This window comes from Schistocerca cancellata, chromosome 1, assembly GCF_023864275.1.
Source record: "Schistocerca cancellata isolate TAMUIC-IGC-003103 chromosome 1, iqSchCanc2.1, whole genome shotgun sequence".
Lineage (NCBI taxonomy): Eukaryota > Metazoa > Arthropoda > Insecta > Orthoptera > Acrididae > Schistocerca > Schistocerca cancellata.
Genome location: NC_064626.1, coordinates 942,317,934 through 942,341,410, shown reverse-complemented (window position 1 = coordinate 942,341,410; position 23,477 = coordinate 942,317,934). Strand labels below are relative to the sequence as shown.

The window sequence follows — 23,477 nt, the reverse complement described above, 5'->3', positions numbered from 1 at the left end:
TTATGTACTGATTACTTATTCATATAATATGTGCATGTATAATTTACTAATTAAAGTAATATGTAAATTTGTTATGTGAAACTGGAAAGGAGTATGGCATATTTTTTCATATACATAAGTTTATATGTAATGATAAGTACTTGTAAAAGTATGTATTTTTGTGTAAATGTATTTATATAAACCTAAAACTTTCACTGACAAACTCAATGGTATGGTAAGCATACTGAAAGGCTAATAAAGGTTGTGACCTATTCTGGACATGCAAAGTGACCATGTACCAAGTTTGAAATAGACCATTTCACTTGTCAACATTGCATTGTACTCTTTTTTCATAAAATTGTGCTGGGAGTGTGCAGATTTGGCGGTAATCTGTTCTCATTTCTTTTCATCTGCAACGCCTTTCATAAATTATGTGTCAAAAAGTAGTGTAAAAAGGAATTAAGTGAATTTTAAATAACTTCATTTCCACATTACAACTTCTGTTCAGTTCACGTTTGATGATCAAGGAGAGAAATATAGAATGTGGGTTTTTGGGTGTACTTACACATGGGGATTCATAACTTTTGAAACATATTTTTATAGTGAGCCCAGTTAACATACTATATTTGGTTAGTATTCCATTTCCTTTTTCTTACAATGAAAATTGTATTAATTTTCTGTAGTATTGATCCCCTAAAAGGATCTGGCTGTAAGAATAGTGCACCTATATGTTTATTCACTGCACTAGCTGCTACACTCTGATGAGAAGGGTGTGTGGGCTGATGAAATTGTTTTAGCATTTATTTCTATGTGTATTTTCTATTAAATATGTTTGGATAGTTAATAGCAGGATAGAAGAAAATTGGATCAAACAAAAGCAAATTGATGTCAAAGAATGTGCACAGTATTCACTAATAATTAACTTGGTATCAGAGTAAACAATAGAGTTAAAAAGTTGATGGAAATGGAAAGATTAGGATTTGTAAAGCAGGTAGTATAATTTTTGGTGCAGTATATTTCTAGATGTGAAATTATTAATCCAAGGTAGAAGAACATGGAGGACAACATTAAATTAGTCAAATCAATTAACGACTTTATAAAAAAACTTAAATTGTAAAGGTAAACAAAAATATTTTTCCCAGGCAAATCGTCTGGTCCCTTTTTCCACATTGTAGATAATTGTTGGGTGCCTCACAATAGATCAGATTTCACAAAGTCTCCACCAATCAATAAATGAACAAGTTATTTTTGGTACGATGTAAGTATCATTTGCCTATTTTATGACATTCTGAAATACGGTATTGTTGTGAACAGTCACGAGCTGCAGACATGTGACTGGCCGCGCAACGTCGGCTGTGGTGCTGGGGAGGGTGCTACTGTCAGTACCGTGCGAGTGACGGACCCACGTACGCGACAGACCACTCCATCTGCACTGCCGCCCTCCAGGTATACCTTCTGTTAGCATCTTACACTGTCAGCTGCTGTGCATTACTGCTTGATACTGTAGCGATAAGTTTATTATTTGTTTTTTTAATTACTTTAATTTTAAAAATGATGAGCATTCAGAAATGATTTACGGTAGCAGTTTTTTTAACCTTGCTTATCAATGAAAATGAGTCAATATACATGGGACCTCTCAGTCTACTCCCCACTGTCATCAGTGCACTGCTGTCACCTTCTTGGCAACTTCATTATTGCATCACCATTATTTTTGGGTACTATGCACCTACTTCTGGACATTTGTCTGGAGGTATTCATTGTTGCCAAACCTCTTACCTCACAGCCCATCCATCATGTTATCAAATAAAGTATAATCAAGTGGTGCAAGGCCCAGTAAATATGCTGGTTTGGCACAACAGTGAACCCTAGTGATGTCAACTTTCCAGTTATGGCATTGTTGGTGTGGGGCTGTGCATTGTTGCCCTGGAGGAGCACTTCATTCAACTACTTTCCCTGCCTTCTTTGCTGAATTTTGCTTTTAACTTATATAGGGGTGTCATAGTACAGCCCACTGTTGACACAAACTCAATGTTTCACAGAGACAGTGATGGTGACAGATGACAAGTGCTCACGTACTTGCATGCAGATTCCCTTCAACTAGTGAACCAGTTTTAAATAGTCTTTTATGTAGGAGCTTCTTGACCATACATCACAGTTAAACATTTATGAATTTCACAAAAACCTTGCAGTCCATTTTTATCCTTGATAGTCACCTTCCATCTTGACCCTAGCTTTCTCTGTTTAACAACAAATAAGTCCGTCCTGTCACTATACATGGTGTTCACAGCTGTCATCTAGCATCTGCCTGGTGTACTATACTCATAATCAGTACATCGTAAATAGTTTTAATGGTATTTGTATAACTATGAAGTTGTAAATCATTTCCAAATGCCCCTAGTAGAGTCTGTGCATAAGTGCACTGTGTTTTATGAATCACACAAAGTGTAGTCACATTCCCATTATATTGGATGCTATAAGTATTTAGAGCTGAATAGATTGGCAGCCAGTCCACATCCTTGAAGTTACTCTACAGAACACAATGAATGAATAAATGCATTCATTGCAAAGATGTAAGATAGCTTCATGTAAGAAAATCTGTTACTTGCACTGTTATTCTCTCTGGAGAAGTACATAAAAGCTATGAAAGTAAAAATTATGAGTCTGATGTTTTGCTGTTGTATTTGTGTGTGTGTGTGTGTGTGTTTGAAGTTTATGGGCGCTAAACAGCGTGGTCATCAGCGCCCAAACGCATAAAAACAGGAACACATGTGTTGTATTTGTATCATTTTTGTCCCAGTTGCTATATCTTCAATATGCAGCTTCTTGATTTGATGTCGGGTTGTAACAGAGTCTTATGACTGAGGATGTGAACCTCGTGTGTGTGTGTGTGTGTGTGTGTGTGTGTGTGTGTGTGTGTGTGTGTGTATGTGGTGTTTGTGCGTGTGCGTGCGCGCATTTGTGTGTGTGTTCAAATCTGGAATTTCCACTGTTGCAGAATTACTCTAAAAGTCTACTTGTAATGCATATGATGCACATCACCATATTCTGTATCTGTAAACTTTGTGTAATGAATAATTGGTGGGAAACGTAATTCTGTGCTACAGCTGGATCTTCAAATGTGATATGTTTTTGTGCATATTCATTATCCCACTTAATACCTCTTTTCTCATTCTTGTTTAATGATCTGTGTTAGTGGCGAGAAATTTTAAATGTTATATTAACTGACTACATTGTTGGTGCTAGGCAGAACGTGGCAATAAAGACAGAAAAGGGAACACAGTCTTGTTGCAAAATAGCAAGATAGTGGTTTTTTAATTTTATTTTAAATATTGTTGATTTGAGAACTCAGTATCTCTCTATTGTTTTCTGAATGCTGGTGGTATTCAGATTCACTGTAAACTTTTATAAAAAAATGCTACACAAATATCATCTTCTCTAGCACTATCAAATATATTCCAAAATTAGATAAGACAAATTATCTTGAAGCTGCAAAGTAGATATAACAAGCCCAGAAGTGAAGACTGAAGAAAATGAAACTTCCAAGCCACATAATATATGAAAATGAAATTACTCCACACATTATTTAAAAATGTTGCACTTTGAAACTTCCTGGCAGATTAAAACTGTGTGCCAGACCGAGACTCAAACTCGGGACCTTTGCCTTTCGCGGGCAAGTGCTCTACCATCTGAGCTACCCAATCACGACTCACACCCCATCTTCACAGCTTTACTTCTGCCAGTACCTCGTCTCCTACTTTCCAAACTTTACAGAAGCTCTCCTGTGAACCTTGCAGAACTAGCACTCCTGAAAGTAAGGATATTGCGGAGACATGGCTTAGCCACAGCCTTGGGGGTGTTTCCAGACTGAGATTTTCACTCTGCAGTGCAGTGTGTGCTGATATGAAATTTCCTGCCAGATTAAAACTGTGTGTCAGACCGAGACTCAAACTTGAGACCTTTGGCTTTCGTGGGCAAGTGCTCTACCATCTGAGCTACCCAAGCACGACTCACACCCCGTCTTCACAGCTTTACTTCTGCCAGTACCTTGTCTCCTACTTTCCAAACTCTACAGAAGCTCTCCTGTGAACCTTGCAGAACTAGCACTCCTGAAAGTAAGGATATTGCAGAGACATGGCTTAGCCACAGCCTTGGGGATGTTTCCAGACTGAGATTTTCACTCTGCAGTGCAGTGTGTGCTGATATGAAATTTCCTGCCAGATTAAAACTGTGTGTCAGACCGAGACTCAAACTTGAGACCTTTGGCTTTCGTGGGCAAGTGCTCTACCATCTGAGCTACCCAAGCACGACTCACGCCCCATCTTCACAGCTTTACTTCTGCCAGTACCTTGTCTCCTACTTTCCAAACTCTACAGAAGCTCTCCTGTGAACCTTGCAGAACTAGCACTCCTGAAAGTAAGGATATTGCGGAGACTTGGCTAAGCCACAGCCTTGGGGGTGTTTCCAGACTGAGATTTTCACTCTGCAGCTGATATGAAATTTCCTGGCAGATTAAAAGTGTGTGCCGGACCGAGACTTGAACTCGGGACCTTTTCCTTTTGTGGGCAAGTGCTCTACCATCTGGGCTACCCAAGCATGCTCACGCCCCGTCTTCACAGCTTTACTTCTGCCAGTACCTCGTGTCCTACTTTCCAAACTTTACAGAAGCTCTCCTGTGCTTTTTATGCACACCATTTTTCTATTTCATTTGTGAATATCAGAAGAAGCACTCCTTGAAATACCATGCAGACTGAAACAATTATTATGATACTGAAGGATAAGGATATACATAATAGATGTCAACTTGGATAGTAAATAATTAGGATCTTGGAACAGGAAAGATACCGAAGTACACATCAGAAATTGAATGTAATCTGAGAAATCACTGTTGCATCATTCCTCTGGATCATTTGTGTAATTTTTGCAACTCAAAATTTCACAATACTTCTCTTGCTGTTGCTGTATATGCCAGTTTTCACTACAGGGGAGAATGATCTTTATGGATCTGCTTCAGAGAGTTATGGTAGTTGCTCCTCAGTTATTAAACATATTTTTGCAGTAATAAATTATAAGTGACATTTGTATTTTGATGCAGGGCTCCAGTTGCCATCTCTAGAGGACAACAGGAGCAACAACGCCAACAACAAGAAGAAATTGTTAAGGTATTAAAAGAATCTTAAATTTGATCATAGGATTAAATATGTTTTTCTTTTTAAAAATTCTCTATTTGTTTTATTTAATGTCAATGTTATGTAGTGTAGAACAGTGTCATAAAATCATTATATATTCAGATAACTTATTGTCTTGGTTTTCCTGTTTTCACCTTATTACACACGTAATTACTCAGAAAACTCTATTCAACACATGGTATCATAATGAAGTATGGATTAGAAAAGCCTTGTTTATGCCAGGTGCAAAACATGAAGGGTGGTTTACATTTCTGCATATACATCAGGCATAAGGTGGAATTTTGTTTATTACAGTGGCTCTTTGGGTCTTCTGCCACTACATGGTAAACAACTTCAATTTTTTCACAGCTGCAAATGCACATTGGTGATAATGAATTTCCATGTCACAGAAATTATATTGTTAATATTTGTGTAACACATGCTCATTTTGTATTTACCACATAGGAATGGTCTCAGGCTGAAACTAGTTATGGGAAATAATAAATTGTCGCACCATATAACAAAGTGTAGCTATGGGGGAAAATGTATTCATCATTTTTCACTAATACGTTGACTGACAAACATATCATAGACAAAGCTATTATATGCCTTTGAAATTATCAGTCTTGACCCGTTTATTAGTGAATTTTACAGCGATAATTTGAGAAAGATGTTTAAATGTTTTTAGTAACTAGTAACTTTTGTACATGCTTTTGAATGCCACCTGCTAGACTAATCAGAAATAGTGGAAAAAGATAAGTATTTTGGATTATTCATATTGAGAACAGTTATATTTTTACTTCTGAAAAGAAGCTTAGTTTGTTTATTGGTTTGTCGTGTTTCATTTCCTACAACAAAAATTTCAATGTGTATAACTTGTGCTTCTCATAACAGGAAAGTAAACTTGAGTAAGCCAACTCAGATATAAAAAAAAATATTATCATTTTTGTACTTGTTTTTAAAGTCTTATAAATAGAGCATTTTCAAAATACTTGCACATATTTTTTACAGCACCAGCTATATGCAGAAGATGTAGGCCCAGCCGAAGAAGTTGAGATTGATAGGCAGCAGAGAGTGTACAGGGGTCAGCCATCTACCTTAGGACAAGTACAAAGGGACAGGGATGGATTACGTCACCAACCAGTCAACAATGTCATACCAGTAAGTCATGGTGTAAAGCCAACTATTTATCTTGCTATTGCCCTCTGTGAACTTGAAGCATGGGTAGCAAAAGATGTGATTGTAGAATGAAATAATAACTATGCAACATGAACATTACCATAAGAAATTACTCAGCCAACAAGGCCTTTGTCAAAAAAAACAAGACACAAAACACACACACACAGATAGAGACACAATTCTCTGTGTGTGTGTGTGTGTGTGTGTGTGTGTGAAGATCACTTCCCAACTGTATTTTTGTTGTGGCTGTCTGCAACTCAGCATCTCCACTGTATGGTGAATAGTAACTAGCCTTTTCATAATAATTGTCACATAATAATTGTTTCATAATAACTGCTACATTCCATCCTGGATTTTCTATTGTTTGATCATGATCTTAACTTTGAAATAATAGTAGAGTTATCTTTTTGAATATATTCATCAGTTACGTTCAGGGTTTTCTTAGCGGGCACTTGCCCTATGGGTAATGGCATAAGAAAACATGCAGAAGCAACACTGATGCATGTAGCTAAAGACTGAAATTCATGAAGAGGTCTTGAGGATACCTTCACACAGCAATGGATATCAAACTGCTGATAATGACGGTGATGATCATTATGGTGATTGGCGGTGAATTTCTATGCTTCATTTGCTATTATATGAGTGTTACAATCACTTCAGCTGCATTTGTAATTTCATTAATTTTCTTTTGTGCTATATGTCATGGTCACTGCCAAACAACGCTGTGCTTCAGAAGAAATCATTGAAAAATAATGTTGAGAAAAATTTACTCTCAATTTTAGGCCAGTTTTTGTATACCATTAGTTTCCATTTCTTGGGAAAAGCATATTTCTCCTTATCAATCCTGTTCCTATTTTCCTCTTGTTTTTTACTCCTTTAGTAGAAGAATTATGATTCTAGACATAGGCGTATGTTCAGAACGGTTTTGGTGTTCAGCAAATACACTGTCAGAAAAAAATCACAACACCAATAAATATATAATGTAGAGTAATGAAATTTCAGGAATACATTTGTCTAGGTAACATATTTAAGTGATTAACAGTGCAAGATCACAAGTTAATGTAGGTGCAACATAAGCCATTGCAAATGTGAGATGCTGGTACATTAAAAACCAGTGTTACTGCCAGAATGTTGAATGCAAGCATGCAAATGTGCATGCGTTGTGTTATACAGGTGTTGGATGTCAGTTTGTGTGATGGAGTTCCATGTCAGTTGCATTTGGTCGATCAATACTGGGATGTTTAATGCTGTTTGTAGATGACACTTGAGTTGTTATCCTATGATGTCCTGTATGTATTTGACTGGGGACAAACCTGGCAATCGAGCAGGCCAAGGCAACATGTTGACACTCTGTAGAGCATGTTGGGTTACCATAGTGGTATTTGGACAAGTGTTATCCTGTTGGAAGCCCCTCCTCCCCCCTCCCTTGGAATGCTGTTCATGAATGGCAGTACGGCAGGTAGAATCACCAGATTGACATACAGATTTGCAGTCAGGGTGCATAGAATAACCATGAGAGAGCTTCTGCTGTTGTACAAAATCACACCTCAGACCATATCTCTGGCTGGACGTCCAGTGTGTCTAGCACACAGACAGGATCTTTACAGGCCCTCAGCTGGCCTCCTCCTAAACGACACATGGCCATCATTGCCACCAAGACTGAACCAACCTTCATCAGAAAACAAAACAGAGCTCCACCCTGCCTTTCAATGATCTCTCGCTTGACATCACTGCAGTTGCAAATGTCAGTCGTTTAGGACTAGTGGAATGCACAGTTCAGGGCATCTGGCTCAGAGCTGTCCTTGAAGTAACCAATTTGTAACAATTTGTTGTGTCACCATGGTGCTAACTGCTGCTCGTATTGCTGCTGCACCAGAGCCATATGTCGAACACACTGGTCTTCCCTTTCAGTAATGCCACGTGGCAGTCCGGAGCTCTGTCTTCGTGTTACCATACATTCTCATGACCACCACTTCCAGCAATCATGTACAGTGACTGCATGCCTGCGAAGTCTTTCTGCAGTATCGCAAGAGGAACATCTAGCTTCTCGTAGCCCTATTACACATCCTCATTCAAACTCACTGAGGTGTTGATAATGTGATCTTTGTCTCCTTAAAGGCATTCTTGACTAACATAAGCTCATCACGGTCCTCAGAGTTAACTAATGCTTATGACCATTACAGCATTTCTTTAAAGCAAACATGATTTACATCCTCATTGTGGTGCAGAATTTGAATAGATATCATCTTTCAGTTGTAGAAACACACCTACCAACTTCTGTTTATGCCACACAACTCCTTCTTGGTGTTGCAATTTCATCTTTTTCCATCAGTGTGTATTATCTCTTTTATGCTACTTTCCTTAATTGTTATAGGCCTATTTGCATTTTTTTCATACAATTACATCTATCCAATGTTCAGAACTATTCTTTCATCCCTTTCAGTGTATCTGCAACATACAAGCTATTCAGCAGTACCAGCAATATTAAGATGCAGACTTAACTCTAACACATTCTACCATGAACTTGTCTTTCATTATTCGCAAATTCACCAATTGCAAGAATTAGAGGAACAAAAAAAAATACTATCTTGGCATTAAGTACAAAAACCAAAATGTATCTGAAGTTTTTCATCAAAACATAAAAATTCTATTACATAAGAAAGATGAGATTCTCATACCACTACAGACAATCAATAAATCCAAGGCTATTCCTACAAAATATGTTAGACATAACAAAATATAACATCATTTGATATCACAGAAATTGAACAGATATACATAGAAAGATATATGATAGTCTGTTTTTAAATGCTTATAACACTTGTATGTCTGCGTCAGACCTAAATCATTGCCCCTAAACCTTACTGCAACATATGGAGCATTTCTGCAGTGGATTTACCAAGTTTAAAACAAAACTGTACACAGACCTGCTGCTTTTTCAGGTCAACCATCACAAAACTGCAAACTAATGGAAACATAACAATGGAAATATGCTCACTAACAACTAACCAAATCACTTAGCTTGCAGCGAGATGCCGCACTGATTCAGAAAATTTCAATGTAGTAGTAATTATTTGGACCAAAAATTCAAAAGCTGGTAACTTTTGGATACCATCTTATAACATCAGCTATGGAAATGAAAATGTTATTGCATTAAAAATATTCACTTTACATTCATCGAGATATATCTTAACAACTGAAAATAGAGAAACACATTAGTAAATGCTACCACATTAATAAAAGAAATTTTAAATCCAGGGAAATATTAAATACGGAATCTCACAAGGTTTAGTGGTTTGACCACCGCTGTTCTTGAGCTGCATAAGTGATTTACCGGTACCTAAGATATTGGAGGATTCTGCATATGTCACAAGTGTGACAGTCAGGTGATTTTGTGAGACAAGCATACAACTGGTCCACAGAAAACAGCTTACCTTTTAAATTTTACAAAACTGATGTTACACGTTTTCAAAAAAGTAAACATGTCTCACAAATACCAGAAAAAGAGGACAACAGGTACACAGTGAACAAAAAATCTGTGAAATTTCTAAGCATCCCAATGGTAAAAAATTGTGGTGCCACCAAAATGTGAAAAAATTAAAGCATAAGCTCAGTTTTGCATGCTTGGCACATTTAAGTCTCTCTCACAGTGTTGACTTGCAGATGGGATCATTGGCATACATTGATACTTTCTCTCATTTCTGCCCTATGCACAATCTTCTGGAGCAGTGAAGCCAAAGTAAAAAAGTATTTGTTACACAGGAGTGTACAGTGAGAATATAATGTACTGTTGACAACAGAATATCATGTGTATAATGTACCAATATGTTTATTCCCCAATATTTTTGATGGCTAATGATAAGAGTGTGAAATTCAAAACAGCTTGGAAGTACATATAATTTCCATAAAGACTGTTCATCCCTGTCTAAGAGTCAGGAAAGGACTATATATTCTAGCACAAGACACTGTAATAGCTTACCACAATACATGAGGCAGAAAACTGGAAATTCCCAACTACTCAAAACTAAAGTAAAAGAGTAATTTATTCAACATTGGAAAATCCAGAATAGAATAATGACAGTACAGTATTATGAAAAGGATAAATTGCTGCTCATTGTATAGGGGAGAAGTTTAGTCACAGATAGGCACAACAAAAAGGCTAGTCATGCCTCCTGTAATTTATCAGACTTTTGGGGTTTGAGATATGTAAATTCCATACAACATTAATGTTCACATTAAACAGCCTTTAACTTTACCATTATGTAGACAGCTCATATTTACGTGTAAAATTAGATATATATTTAGTTTAAAATATTTGATAAATAGAGGAGCTGAGTAATGGAAAAGGAACAGCAGTTTTTTTCTTTCTGTCCCACAAAGTAGCATCTTTATAGCAATAAAGTAAACTGGAAGTAAATTCCATAGTTTTTACTCTAAGAAGATTATTATTAGTTGTTATGGGCTGTTCCTACAGTTTTCAAAAGTAACCTGTAACAGCAGTTCTGCCAGTTAATATGTAACTAAACTTGTTCCATGTCCCTGAAGACTCTCCTTTGCAACGATGTGTGAATGAATGGACAAATTAATGTCTGATCCCCCTTTGCTTTCTGTCGATTTTAGGCTCTGCAGCTGCCATTGTACTGAATCCCAGCTATTTTTATTATTTTTAATATTTTATTCTGTCTTATATCATCAAAGATTTTCTTGGCATTCTCAAATTCCTAACATTCTGGTTACTTAAACCTGGTTGGAATTGCCTTTTTGGCATCAGCACTGCACTTTCTTTATCTCTCACTGGAAGTAGTAACTACAAAAGTATCTCTTCAACTTCTACTAACTTACCTGAAAGCATCCCATTCAGAGCTCTGCAGCAGCTGGCTTTCATATTGACTTACTCACTTCTTCCATATCAAATTCTCTCTTTCCTTCTATGACATTGCTGGTCACTTCTTCCTTGTTACACAAACTTTTTGTATACTTTTCACATCTATTTACTCTAATCTCTGCATTTGACCCAAAATTCCCATTAGTTCTTCTAAGATTCACACTTTTACATATTACTTCCAAAAATGTAATTAAATTTTATTGCATGCAGCATCATTTTCTCCCATATAAGCATTCTTCTTCAATTTCTAAACATCTCTCTCATCCAGACTGATTTTTCTTTTTTATAGTTTTTTTTTATATTTTATTTCTGTTGGCTTGCACTACTGGCTATCTAAGTAACCATTTGCACTCATGTTTTACATCTTTGATGAAAAGTTGACATCTGCATCTACATTTACATCTGTACTCTGCAAACCACTCTGAAGTGCATGGGAATGGGTGTGTCCCATTGTACGAGTTATTAGATCTTCCCCCTTCCATTCACATATGGAGCACGTGTGTGTTTGTTTGTGTGTGTGTGTGTGTGTGTGTGTGTGTATGTGTGTGTGTGTGTGTGTGTGTGTGTTTGTGTGTGTGAAAAAAGAAGCCAACTTGATTCATTTACAACAGATAGAGAACTCCACAGCCATGCACATGTTCAAATATGAACATTCATTTGGTGAGCCGAATATCAGGTAGAAGTCAGAATGGGGAGAAAAATATGGGCAGCCTACTTTTCAACAAATTACCTTTCCAGTTAAACAATGGAAATTTCAGGTTGGAATATCAACAATATAAGGAAAAAAATAAATTGCTACTCGCCATAAAGATGACACATTGAGTGGCAGACAGACGTAATGAAAAGACTGTTACACGTTTAGCTTTCAGCCTAAGTCTTCTTCAGAGCAGGAAACACACACACAAACATTGATTCACACAAGCAAGCACACCTTTCCTAATGTTGTTGATACAATATAATGAAAATATATCCGCCTTATTTTTTTATTTTATTTTTTACACCACCAGTCTCTGACAACATTTGCATTGAAAACAAAGATATACTGAAACTAATATAACTTAGATAAACTAACAAGTTCTTCTGTTTACAATTCATTTAGGCACCAACTGGGAGGGCATCCTCTGGGGATAAAATTGGAGTTATATCATTTGGAACACAACAGCAGGTGCAGCCAGCACAATACAGGTATGTTTTACATGTTATTTAACTATGTTCAGAATCTACAGTTGCAAATAAATACTTCAAAGAATGGTGTATTCCACCACTCTCTGTTTGAATGTACACTGATCTGGCCTTACAAGTTTGTAATGTAATAAAATATCCTTTTTTTTTTTAAGTCGAATATGGAACCCAATAACTTGAAATATTGTTATGGCAGAGAATATGATTAATCTTATAAATATTTCCAACCAGTTTAGATATTTGTGTTTGTAATACTGTCAGAAACATGGTTGAAAATTCAAACTTTGATCCAAAACACACCAAAATTGCTATGTTGTGTGAACATGGGGATACCACAACAGTTAATAGACTCTCATCTTATATGTGCCATCATAATTACTTCTTCACCCATTCCTCACTGAAAAATGTAAGTTATCATACATTTGGCTTGAAGAAAAATAGAAAGAAATGAAATTTCAAAGAATTTCATATTTTACACTACTGAGAGCTCAGTGACTCATTTGTTTCTAAGATCAATAGTATGAGAACTAACTGTTTGACCCTAGTGCATTCCAGTTTTAATGGCTCCAATTATCCAAAGTAAATGTTACAGTTTGAGTTCTTTTCTTCAAGATTTAGTCATGGTAACAACTTGGACAAAAAATATGCAAACGCAGCTTTGTACATCCTGTAGAGCACTATTATCAGTCTGTACCACCCAGGAGGGTACTGAGGTATAATAGACAGTGTAACTACTGCTAATGTATACAAAAATATTGTTACGGTGGTTATTATCTAGGAGAATATTTGCTGTGGTCCTATACTCCAACTTCATAAAAATGAACACTATCGTGCTAAATAGTTATCAGATAAACTCCATAAAAACTGGAATTTAACAACATTTTGCTTCTAATGGGGGTTTATGTTTAAAACTTATAATATTGTTGGAATTCCACCATGTATTGAGGCTTCCTAAAGTAAAAAAAAAAAAAAAAAACTTGTCAATGGTAGGTCCTCCTTGTACTGGTAAAATCAAATGAAAAAAGTAAGATTTTTTTCATGTCTAATTTAAGACAAAGGTCATAATCACATGCAAAAGAAGCATATGTCTACTGAGGGAACTGCAGGAATATTGGGAATAAAGTTAACAGCAAAGACCTCTGGAAGATACTGGTAGCTTGAGAAAGTATGATCAAAACTGTCCATGAATTTCTCTAAATGAATTAAGATGGTGATTATGGGCCAGTATCCATCTTACTGTGTCTAAACACATACAACCCCCAAAACAGGAAAGTCCATGTGGGTGGTAAACAGAAAGCCATCTATCAAGTGAAACTACCTTGTGACTGTGGAAGTACAGTTTCAGACTATAGTATGAGTAGGATATGCAATTATTTTTGGAGTTCTTGCTTCAGTTTTTGGCTCTTCCTGCCATTTTGTTGGTGATATTCAGAAATTTCATTCATTGCTGATTAATGATTTACAGTAGTGTTTCATTAATTCTGTCCTCTTTTATCTCCTCAGTAAATGTCGTTGGTAGTTGTATTAAAAGTAATATTAACAATGAAGCATAGGGAAAATATTGATAACTAAAGAGAGATAAACTTGCTTAACTTCTGGTAGATTTTCTGTTTATAATGTTTATTCTAAATCTTCCCATACAATTTTGCATGAAGTTTGACACTATCATGGTGCGTGCCAATGTAGATATTCAAGTTATTTTTGTGCTGAAAACCCACAATATCTTGAGAGTATAGTTCATTTGTTATATTTTTTATTCATTAGTTTTCTTTACCTTTTTTATTCTTCCTCAGAATATCTGAATTAATAATGGTAGCAAATTCGATTAATAGTTGCAAACCAAAACAGAAATGTACCCTAATAAATTATGTTGTACAATGACTACATATACAAGATTATGACATAGAAAGGAAGGTGGAGGCTATTCAATTCAGAAACAGTAAGCTTTCAGGACCTATTGGTGAAGCAAGTATCTTCATACCAGTGATACCTTATTTAAGGATTATGTGATGGATACTTTCTGACATTAAGTTAAAAATCTTTCCCTTATTATATGAAAACTTGCTCTTATTCATAGTGTATTAGCCAAGAAACTGCTGCTGCATCATAAATCTGATTATTATCCCTTATGTAATTATTCAAAGAAAACAAAGCTATTTTAATTGATAGAATAGATGCACCAAAATAGCTGCTTGTAATAACAAATCTTTATTTATGACAGACTGTTGTGGCATTTATTGCCATTGTTAAGTATGTCTAGACTGATGTGACATCCATATTACGTCATTAGTGAACTGTCATATAACTGTCACTTTTTTAATAAGGTGGTAAATGATGTAATATATTGAAAATAAAATGGTAATTATGGTGTGACAGTAGTTTGACAGTTCAACTCTTACAACGCTATGTAGCATCATAACAGTGGATCTGTCAAACTACTGTCACACCATGATTAACATTTTATTTTCAATATATTACATGATTTACTACCTTATTAAAATAGTGACAGTTATAAGTCAGTCCACTAATGATGTAATATGGATGTCACATCAGTCTAAACATGCTCAACATTTTTGCCTCTATTCTAATAATCATGTCGTTATCAGACATATATTATCCTTATGGCCCTAAAGAAGAAATATTTTAACTGCAATTTGGATACTAACATGAATGAAATGACTTCACTTTTTTATGCTAGTGATTAAAAGTCTCCATTACCCCATTTCAGTTTTGTTAATTCATGGTGGTTGTAACTCTTATCACAGTTTTGGATGCCAACTCTAACTTATCATTTTAGATGAAATATTTTAGTACAACTAAACTAATTATGCCCATTTATTACTATTTCATAGAAATATATACCATAAAGCTTTATAAATGTTTATCTGCAGTTCACGTAAGTAATTTTGATTGCTCATTTTCAACAAATTAGTTCTGACCTGCTGACTCAAGACAACTACCTGACCTTTGAGACACCTCAAAGGAGGGCGAAGCGGCAGATACATCTCAGGTAATACACTCACTCTTCTGACTGGACATATTTCTCCTACCCTTCCCACTATAGTATCTGGCCTTTATCTAAGCCTCTGCTGGCTGTTTGGTATCTTTCATCCTCTGTCAAGTTCAATATGGACCTTAAGATGCCCGGGGCAATTTCATCCTTTTGTACAGCGCAGCACTGAATCTGCTTGTTAGATTTATTGTTAAAATGAAGTACATAAGTAATTAAGTTCAATCTGTGCATGGCTTTATATAGGTTTTCTGGTGACGTAATGGCTGTATAGCTTCCTGTAGGTCAGTAAACTGCTTATATTGTAATCATTATGATTCCTCCGGAATAGAGTCCAAACTTTCTGCATAAATGTCCCTGCTTTGGGAGAGGAAAAGATGTAAAATCATTTACTTGATAGAATTCAAATCAATGACTCGGAAATTTCACTCATAGATTCATGATTAATGTCAGCGCTTTCATTCATTGTCATTTTTTAAAAGCCTGCGTGTGCGGTTTGTAAATAATGTACATACTTCAAACAAATATGCAATTTTCACAGATACTCAACATATAAATAAACTATTGGAAAGAGTAATTTATGTAATGAAATTCACAAAAACTATTACTTTTGCACAAGCACTTAGTCAGTACGTGAAAATTTGGAAAACTGACTATTGATTTATTTCCTTATTGGTGACACAGGTTTCCACAGCAGATTGCACCCCAGAGCCAGCGTCTACCCTTCTGGTCAGCCCCTCAACCCCCACCAGTTGGCAGGCTGCCCCCAGCACAGTCATTTAGTAGCAGTCCATCAGAGTCAGTTTCTTCTTCAGGATTCCGGCCTATTCCTAATCCTGATGTTGTGCGTAATTTTCAGTCATTAGAGTTGAGGCCAACCCAAGAATCTTTTCAGTCTACACATAATGCAAAAACTTTTCATCCACTTAGTCCACACTCATTGTTTACAACTCCTCAGACAAGGGTTAATGTCCCAAGTAGCAACAAAGCTTTCCAGAAAGGGTCATCTCCTGTCAGTACTGCACTTACACCATCAAAATATTTTGTCTCCTTTGGAAACAGCAGCCAAGCAACATATGCTCAGAACCTGCCTGGTATAATATACTACACACCACTTGGTGATGAAAATTATTCGTTTTTTAATCTTGGTGGTTCATATTTCCAATCTGCTCCCTCTGCTTCTCAACAGTTTAATGTACAGAACCAAAATCATTTTCCAGTAAAGTCACCTGTGCATGTTAATGCAAATTCTGCAAATAGAAATGGAGAACAAAGCAACTTTAAGGTACTGAGACCACTTACATCTATGCATGAACTTCCATATAATGAGAATGGGAAACCACTTTTCAGAGTGGCTGATGAACCTGATACTACAAAAAATGCAGATGCATTAACAGAGAGTTCTTCAAAACTGACAAAAATGAGACAAGGAGCCTCCCAGATTCAAATTAGTTTCCCTACTGCTTCTGTACAAGAATCTATAAGGCATCAGGCAAAAGTGCCTGCAACTCTTGAACAACATGGTATCACATACTATAGTGAGCCCAGTGTCACAGATGGGATTAGAAATTATTATGAGCCTAACATTTATTCCCACGTGCCTACTAAGCATCACTCACCAGAAGAGAGAAATACAAATGGCCAAATTGCCCAAAACCATGTGAGACACAAGGAAATTCCATCAAGAGTGGAATATTTACAAAGGAAAATACCAAATACTGGGAGCACACTGTCTGCTTATGACAGCCACACCCAAGATTCAAATGCAAAACTTCTAAGAGCGACAGCAACACAACAAAATAAACATCATGCTACTCAACTGAGTCCAGAACCCAGACAAAGACCTAACAAATCGTCTGGAGGAAAGCTGTACCCTGACCAAAATGAGAGAGATTATGATGAAGATTATGTCAATGAAAAGGATGATGAGAATCATTTTTTTCAACCTCCACCAGATTTCTTTGAAGATGTTAATAAGTTTAGCCACATAGAAAATCCATTTGCTGACATAAATTTTGACTTTGACACATACATAGAGAAATTAAGAGGTGAGATTCCAAATCACAAAAAGTTAAATGAAACTAACACAAAGAATATTAAATTGAATGATTCAGAACTAGAAAATAATGGAGAACTTGAGACAAGTGAAGAAGGAACAGCAGTTGAAGAGGAAGAGGATGATATAACACAGAAAAGTACTGACTCTGTTTCTGGAAATGCAGAACCATCTTTCAATGAGGAAACTGCAAAATATTCTCAGCCTTCTGTTGATAAATCTAAAACTGAAACAGTTCCAGTTGCTACCCACAAAACCAATAGGAGCAGAGGGAGGCAGAGAGTGTATGTTCAACAAGACTTACACAGGAAGTTACCAGCAGTACCACTGCAGCAACCGGCTAAACAGCGTGGAACTGTGAGAATACCAAATAATCATCATGTAACACAGAAGACTCATGTGACTGAAGCACCTACTTCTTTAAGGGGTAAGGAACGGCACAAGTTAGCTGAGGAACCAACATCTCCTGTTTATGATAAGGGAAAAGCAGTTACTGCTCAGCAATACAATAATTACAAAGGCAGTCAAACCTATGATCACACAACTCATAAAAATATTCAAAGAATCCCACAGACTGTCAAAGAACATGCACAAACCAGTGAAGATTCTTATTATACCACTAGCTCTAGAACACATTCTGCTTCTGATAAGGAGAGGCCGTATACTGATTATGCAGCACAGGAGGAAAGGTACGAAACAACAATAGCAGGATATGACAATACGTACAATCATGGTAGTGAAACGACAACCATAAGAACAAAATCTAACAAAAGAAAATTGCCAAACAGACAGAACTCTGACAGTCTGCAAGGGAATTATTTTCAAGGAGGCAGTCACACATCTTCAGAACCCACAGAAACAGAACAAAAGCATCACACAACACCAGACAGGAAACTACTAGAACAGGGACAGAATTTTTATACGCAGGATTCTGAATGGCAAGGGGTTAACGAAGGTAAAATAACTGCACAGCATCCTGTACCCATTGACACTAATGCTCCAGGTTACATCAACAAAGAAATACCAGTGAAATATGTTGACACAGCTGCACTGAAAGTGGACTTCACTGAGAGCAGTGACAATGATGAAACCATTAAAGCAACATTTAAAGGCAATGTTGTTAATTATTTACCCAGAAATCCAAATCATACCCACATTTCCTACACCAATATCTCAGATATTCAAGAAAATAATAAAATTAATGTAATAGGTAGGCAAAATAGAAGGCATCCTGTCTCTCTGAATTTACAGTCTTCTTCTAACAGAACATCACCTACTATCTACACTGGTTATCCTATCCTAACCACTGATACCACAATTCCCAGTGCTCAGTTGCTACAGACAACTTCAAAGACTCATGCTGTTACAAGGAGACCTTCTGCAAACCAATTAACAAGACTGAGAAGCAGGAGACCTACAAGTACTTCACTTCCAAATGACAGTCTGAATAATACTGACTACTCGCCTACCTTACCTCGACCATCATTGACTGTAAATCCATACAGCCAAAGACCATCACATAAAGAAACAGCTGAGCAATCAAGAATTATTAAAAGGCCTAAAGACTCTGACAGTGACATCGAAGAAACATATAACAGACCACTTCCATCAAGGAGTCAGCTGATCAAGGATGAATATGGAAATGAAAACACTATCAGGTAAAAACTTACTCTATTTCATGTCATTGCATTGCAGAGTATTGAGTTACATTAAAAATGTTAAATACTTTAGAAAACTGATTGAGGACTGACATAACAGATTGTAGTACCTCACTCAGTAGATATTTCGTAACACAGTGAATGATACTGTTAAGTACTTAATATTATCAATAAGTCTTAAAAACAATGATTTTCTTTGCCTGTTCACAATAAGGTAAGTTAACACTTGTAAGCGGTAAATTTTATGTTAGGACTGCAGAAAATCGTGTAGAATGGTCAAATCAAACAATGGAAAATGCCGGCTAGTATAATGACAATATTATGAAAAGGATAGAGTGCTGCTCACCATATAGTGGAGCTACTGAGTCATAGATAGTCACAACAAAAAGACTGTCTAAGAAGTAAGCTTTCATTGGAATTAGACAATAGACTCATGCAAACGCAACTTGATGCATGAGTTGCATTTGCGTGAGAATGTGTGTGTGTGTGTGTGTTTTGTCTAATTTTGATGAAGGCCTTTTTAGCCGAAAGCTTACTTAGTGTAGAATGGTCATTTTTTTACTCTTTCAAAATGATACATGCTACATTCATTGCATGTTTCATTCTCCAAAATCACTCACCTACCATTTTGTCTTTGTTGCATCATTCAGCATCTTTGAGAAACTTAGAAATGACATTTCAGTGAACAGCAGCTAAGTATTCACAACAATTTTTTGGCTATGTGTGAGAGAGAAATCATAATGAGCAAGCAAATATGAAGTCTGCAGAACTTGAAACAAGCTCTTTTCTGCATAAAAATTCTACTTCAAAATTATAAATCTTATAAATCCAGGTTTCATTGCCAGTAACAGTTTCATAAAAGTGCTACTAAAAAAAAAAAAAAAATAAGCATTTCATTGCTCCAAGAGACATGATGAGCTATCTGCTCCACTGTCAAAGAGTGTGAAATCCAAAATAGACAAATATTCCTGTAGTTACTCAGTTACAACAATATTCTCTTCATTGGCTTAAAAGATAGATTTCACAATAGAAACAGATTCAAAACTGAATTTGCCATTGAAACTACCTGGGTCTTTGAATACAGTATAATCTCCATAAAACATTGCAAAAATTCCAATCCATTGATGAAATCTTCTCGGGATATCAATTGTGTCGCAGTGTTGTCTTGTAGCAGTGTTTCAACAAGTCCCCTACTTGTCATTTTTAGGTGAAGATGACAAGTGAGCGCCTTGTTGAAACATTGCTAAAAGATGACACTGCCACTTGGCTGATATCCTGAGAGGATTTCATCAATGGAATTTGCTAAGAAAGCATGCATCCCATGTAACAGTGATCCACTGTAAGTCTTTGAAAAAAAAATTGTCACAAAACTGCTCTTACTTTTCTCGCATCCACTGTGATGTCTTTTGATGTTATGTGACAAAATCTATGTAAAAACTGATAACAGGACCTCTATATCTTGGCTGCAGCGCATATTCAGATAGGTATAAATAAGAAAAAGTACAAATTGTTACTTGTTCATGTGGAGTAGCACATTGCAGAACTTCTTTCAGCAATCATGTTATTTTGGACTGATGGTAAAACTATGTGCTACAGTGGATTGACAGTAAAACCACCAGACACACAGAAAACAGCAAACAGGATAATATATTCATAATGGATTGAAAGTGTGAATGACATTTTTGCCAGATTTAGCAACATGCACATCATTAGAAACACTTAAAACCTCAGTTCAAACATTCTTTCTTGGATGAGAAATGTATGCGTCTTACTGCTAGACTTTTATGGCAGCACTGCCATTTAAATGATTGTTTGCTTTCAGAGCATCAAAATATTTTCATAATAATATGTTCTGGATTTTTAAATCATTCAGGTATGATACAGTGTGAAATCATGCTTAGGTTGTAATACTTACTGCAACAGGTGTGGAAGGAGTCAAGATAAACATTCAGCATATAGTTGAAATGCTGTGTGGTTGATTGCCCCATAACCTACATTGGAATTATTGCTGAGATTTTGGATTATGTCATTCTTCAGAATTAACAAACACGTGTACATGGAAGTACACCTTCATGGCTACTTTGTGCCAATACCGCAGCCCAACAGGGCCAAAAATGAGGTAGTTGATAACAGTCCTCAAAATGAGTTCACATAAAAAGCAAATAGTTTTTAGGCTCCATAAGAAGATGAAGAGTGTAGGGGGATTACTAACAAGAAAATTAAATATTTCCTGGTGACATTTTCTGGCAGGGTAAATACTGCTTACTTATGAGGATCAAAGGTATTTACAACTTTTATAAGGAAGACAGTTTCAGTAATAAAAAATCAGAAATAGGACTGTTTTATGCCTAAACAATAACTGGGCTGGTGCCAGTAGGATATAGTAGACATTGAGAGGCAGAGCTTTGGATTCAGATATATCTTGTAGGTCAACAGTTAACAAGTTAATGATAGATAAAGGTATGGGTATATAAAAATGGTGGAAGAGATCATAAGCTGTTTAAAGTAAGGCAATGGCCAAGTCCATATTTGTGTTTTATTAGACTACTTAGAGAGTGTTATTGTGTGCATGTGTGAGTGTTTTATTAGGTTTATAGGAACTGTACTAAATTAGTGGTGTCCAGCTTAAGAACCAAATATCTGTGTTGGTTCCACAATTCTTTTCTGTTCAGGCTTACATACATTATCCTCTGTGCGTTGTTCATGTAACGCCCAAAAATTAAATAATTCTTGGAAATTTAAAAGCTAAAACAAGGCATACCGTAATTGTGCACTTGGATGGTGTTTTACCATTGCCTTCTGTGTCTAGAACATGGAATAAATGTGAAGGATATAATCTTCTTTGAGAAGACTTGCTGTGATTTTGAGTATTATGAAATTATTGGCATGGTATTGCAGTACTGCAAGAGACCTTTTATATGATCTCTCTCCTGAACCAATTTAAATTTCTGTGCTTGTAGCAGTGAAGCATCTGAATCGACACCATATTTCTCTGCAGCTATAATCAGACTAAATCGTATAATGTTTATATGTGACAGGGTGGAACCCAGCAATAGTTACCAGCCACAGCCACAATCTGCAGTTCCTACAAATCCAACCATCTATAATAGCTCACAGCAATATGACACAGCTGCTCAGTATGATCCTTATTATAACAACTATGACGAAGATGTTGAACTTTATCGAGACATTGGTAAGTTTGGCACATGCATGTCATGTCATGTTCTCTCTGTCTCTCTCTTTTTTATTCTTTCTCTTTCTCTCTCACTCACACATACACACACAGAGTTTCTGTATTACTGAATTTAAGGAACTATCACATCTGCTGCTACACATTTTGACAATTATTTGCAAACACTTTTGGGGTGGTATTTAGTGTTGGGGAATGATATGTTACTATTCCTTTGCATTTTTATACAGATTTTATACTGAAAGAAGCTTGAGGGCATTTCAGACCTATGTTAAATAGGACTGCCAGAGCCATGTGTCTCCATGTTCCAAAATATATAATTTTAGAACTAATGAATAAGGCATATTTTACAGTTTTGCTTTATTGTCTTGTTTGTAAACTGGTTTTCTGAAGATTTTTTTACTAGAACCATACTCTTCGTGAATTTTATTTTTACTGTAGTTGCTTACATCACACTTTATATGGTGTGAAATTCTTTTGTTGACCTCAGACATAATCAGATGATGTATACTGTTTGGCTCTTTTCTTACAATCATGGTATTTACTAGCAAATATAGATGAAGGTATTCATATATGTACAGATATGTGGATTTACCTTTCAAAATATATCAACATTTTTACTTAGATACCAGAAGAGGAAAATTTTCTTGGCGTTAGTCAGACTGTTCCACTGCCAACTGTAAAGATTAATTTTGAAAACAATTGTTACACTATGTCTACAGCATACTCCACTATATCCTTACCCTCTAAAAGTGAGGCAAAAGGGCATTTAGAAAAGCCCCCACAGTAGTTAGGAAAATAGGAGAGAGATACTGACAGATTGAAGCTACAGTGAGATTGCCTAGATGGTTCAGGTATTGAGAGCATTGCCTATAAAAACAAAGGTTCAGGTTCGGATCATTTTTGGTGCGCAGTTTTAAACTGGCAGAACATTTCATCATGTCTTCTGATTATTTTCCATTTACACCAGTGTGCTGTGAAAAGTATCTGAACCAGACATGTATCTGTGTCAGCGTACAATAGGGAAGAGTGTAGTGTTAAATGGAAGTATGGGTCTGACATTTTTATTTAATTTATTTATATTGTACATATTTCATGAATCATTATGCATGGCTGCCAGTTACTACAGATTGTCAATAAATGTTATGGATTTATCATTTTAATTTGAGAGTT

At 36.1% G+C, this 23,477-nt stretch overlaps 1 protein-coding gene across 11 annotated transcripts in view; it reads left to right on the top strand.

Annotated features, from left to right (window-relative positions):
* Positions 1-23,477, top strand: part of LOC126191547 (uncharacterized) — a 344,682-nt gene that overhangs the window by 231,618 nt on the left and 89,587 nt on the right. For all 11 annotated transcript variants that reach the window (XM_049906193.1, XM_049932534.1, XM_049932525.1 and 8 more), the window contains exons 3-7: positions 1,294-1,425; positions 5,072-5,138; positions 6,156-6,305; positions 12,308-12,393; positions 22,153-22,307. In XM_049906193.1, the coding sequence (XP_049762150.1) occupies positions 1,294-1,425; positions 5,072-5,138; positions 6,156-6,305; positions 12,308-12,393; positions 22,153-22,307 (590 nt within the window). The remainder of the gene's footprint in view (positions 1-1,293; positions 1,426-5,071; positions 5,139-6,155; positions 6,306-12,307; positions 12,394-22,152; positions 22,308-23,477) is intronic.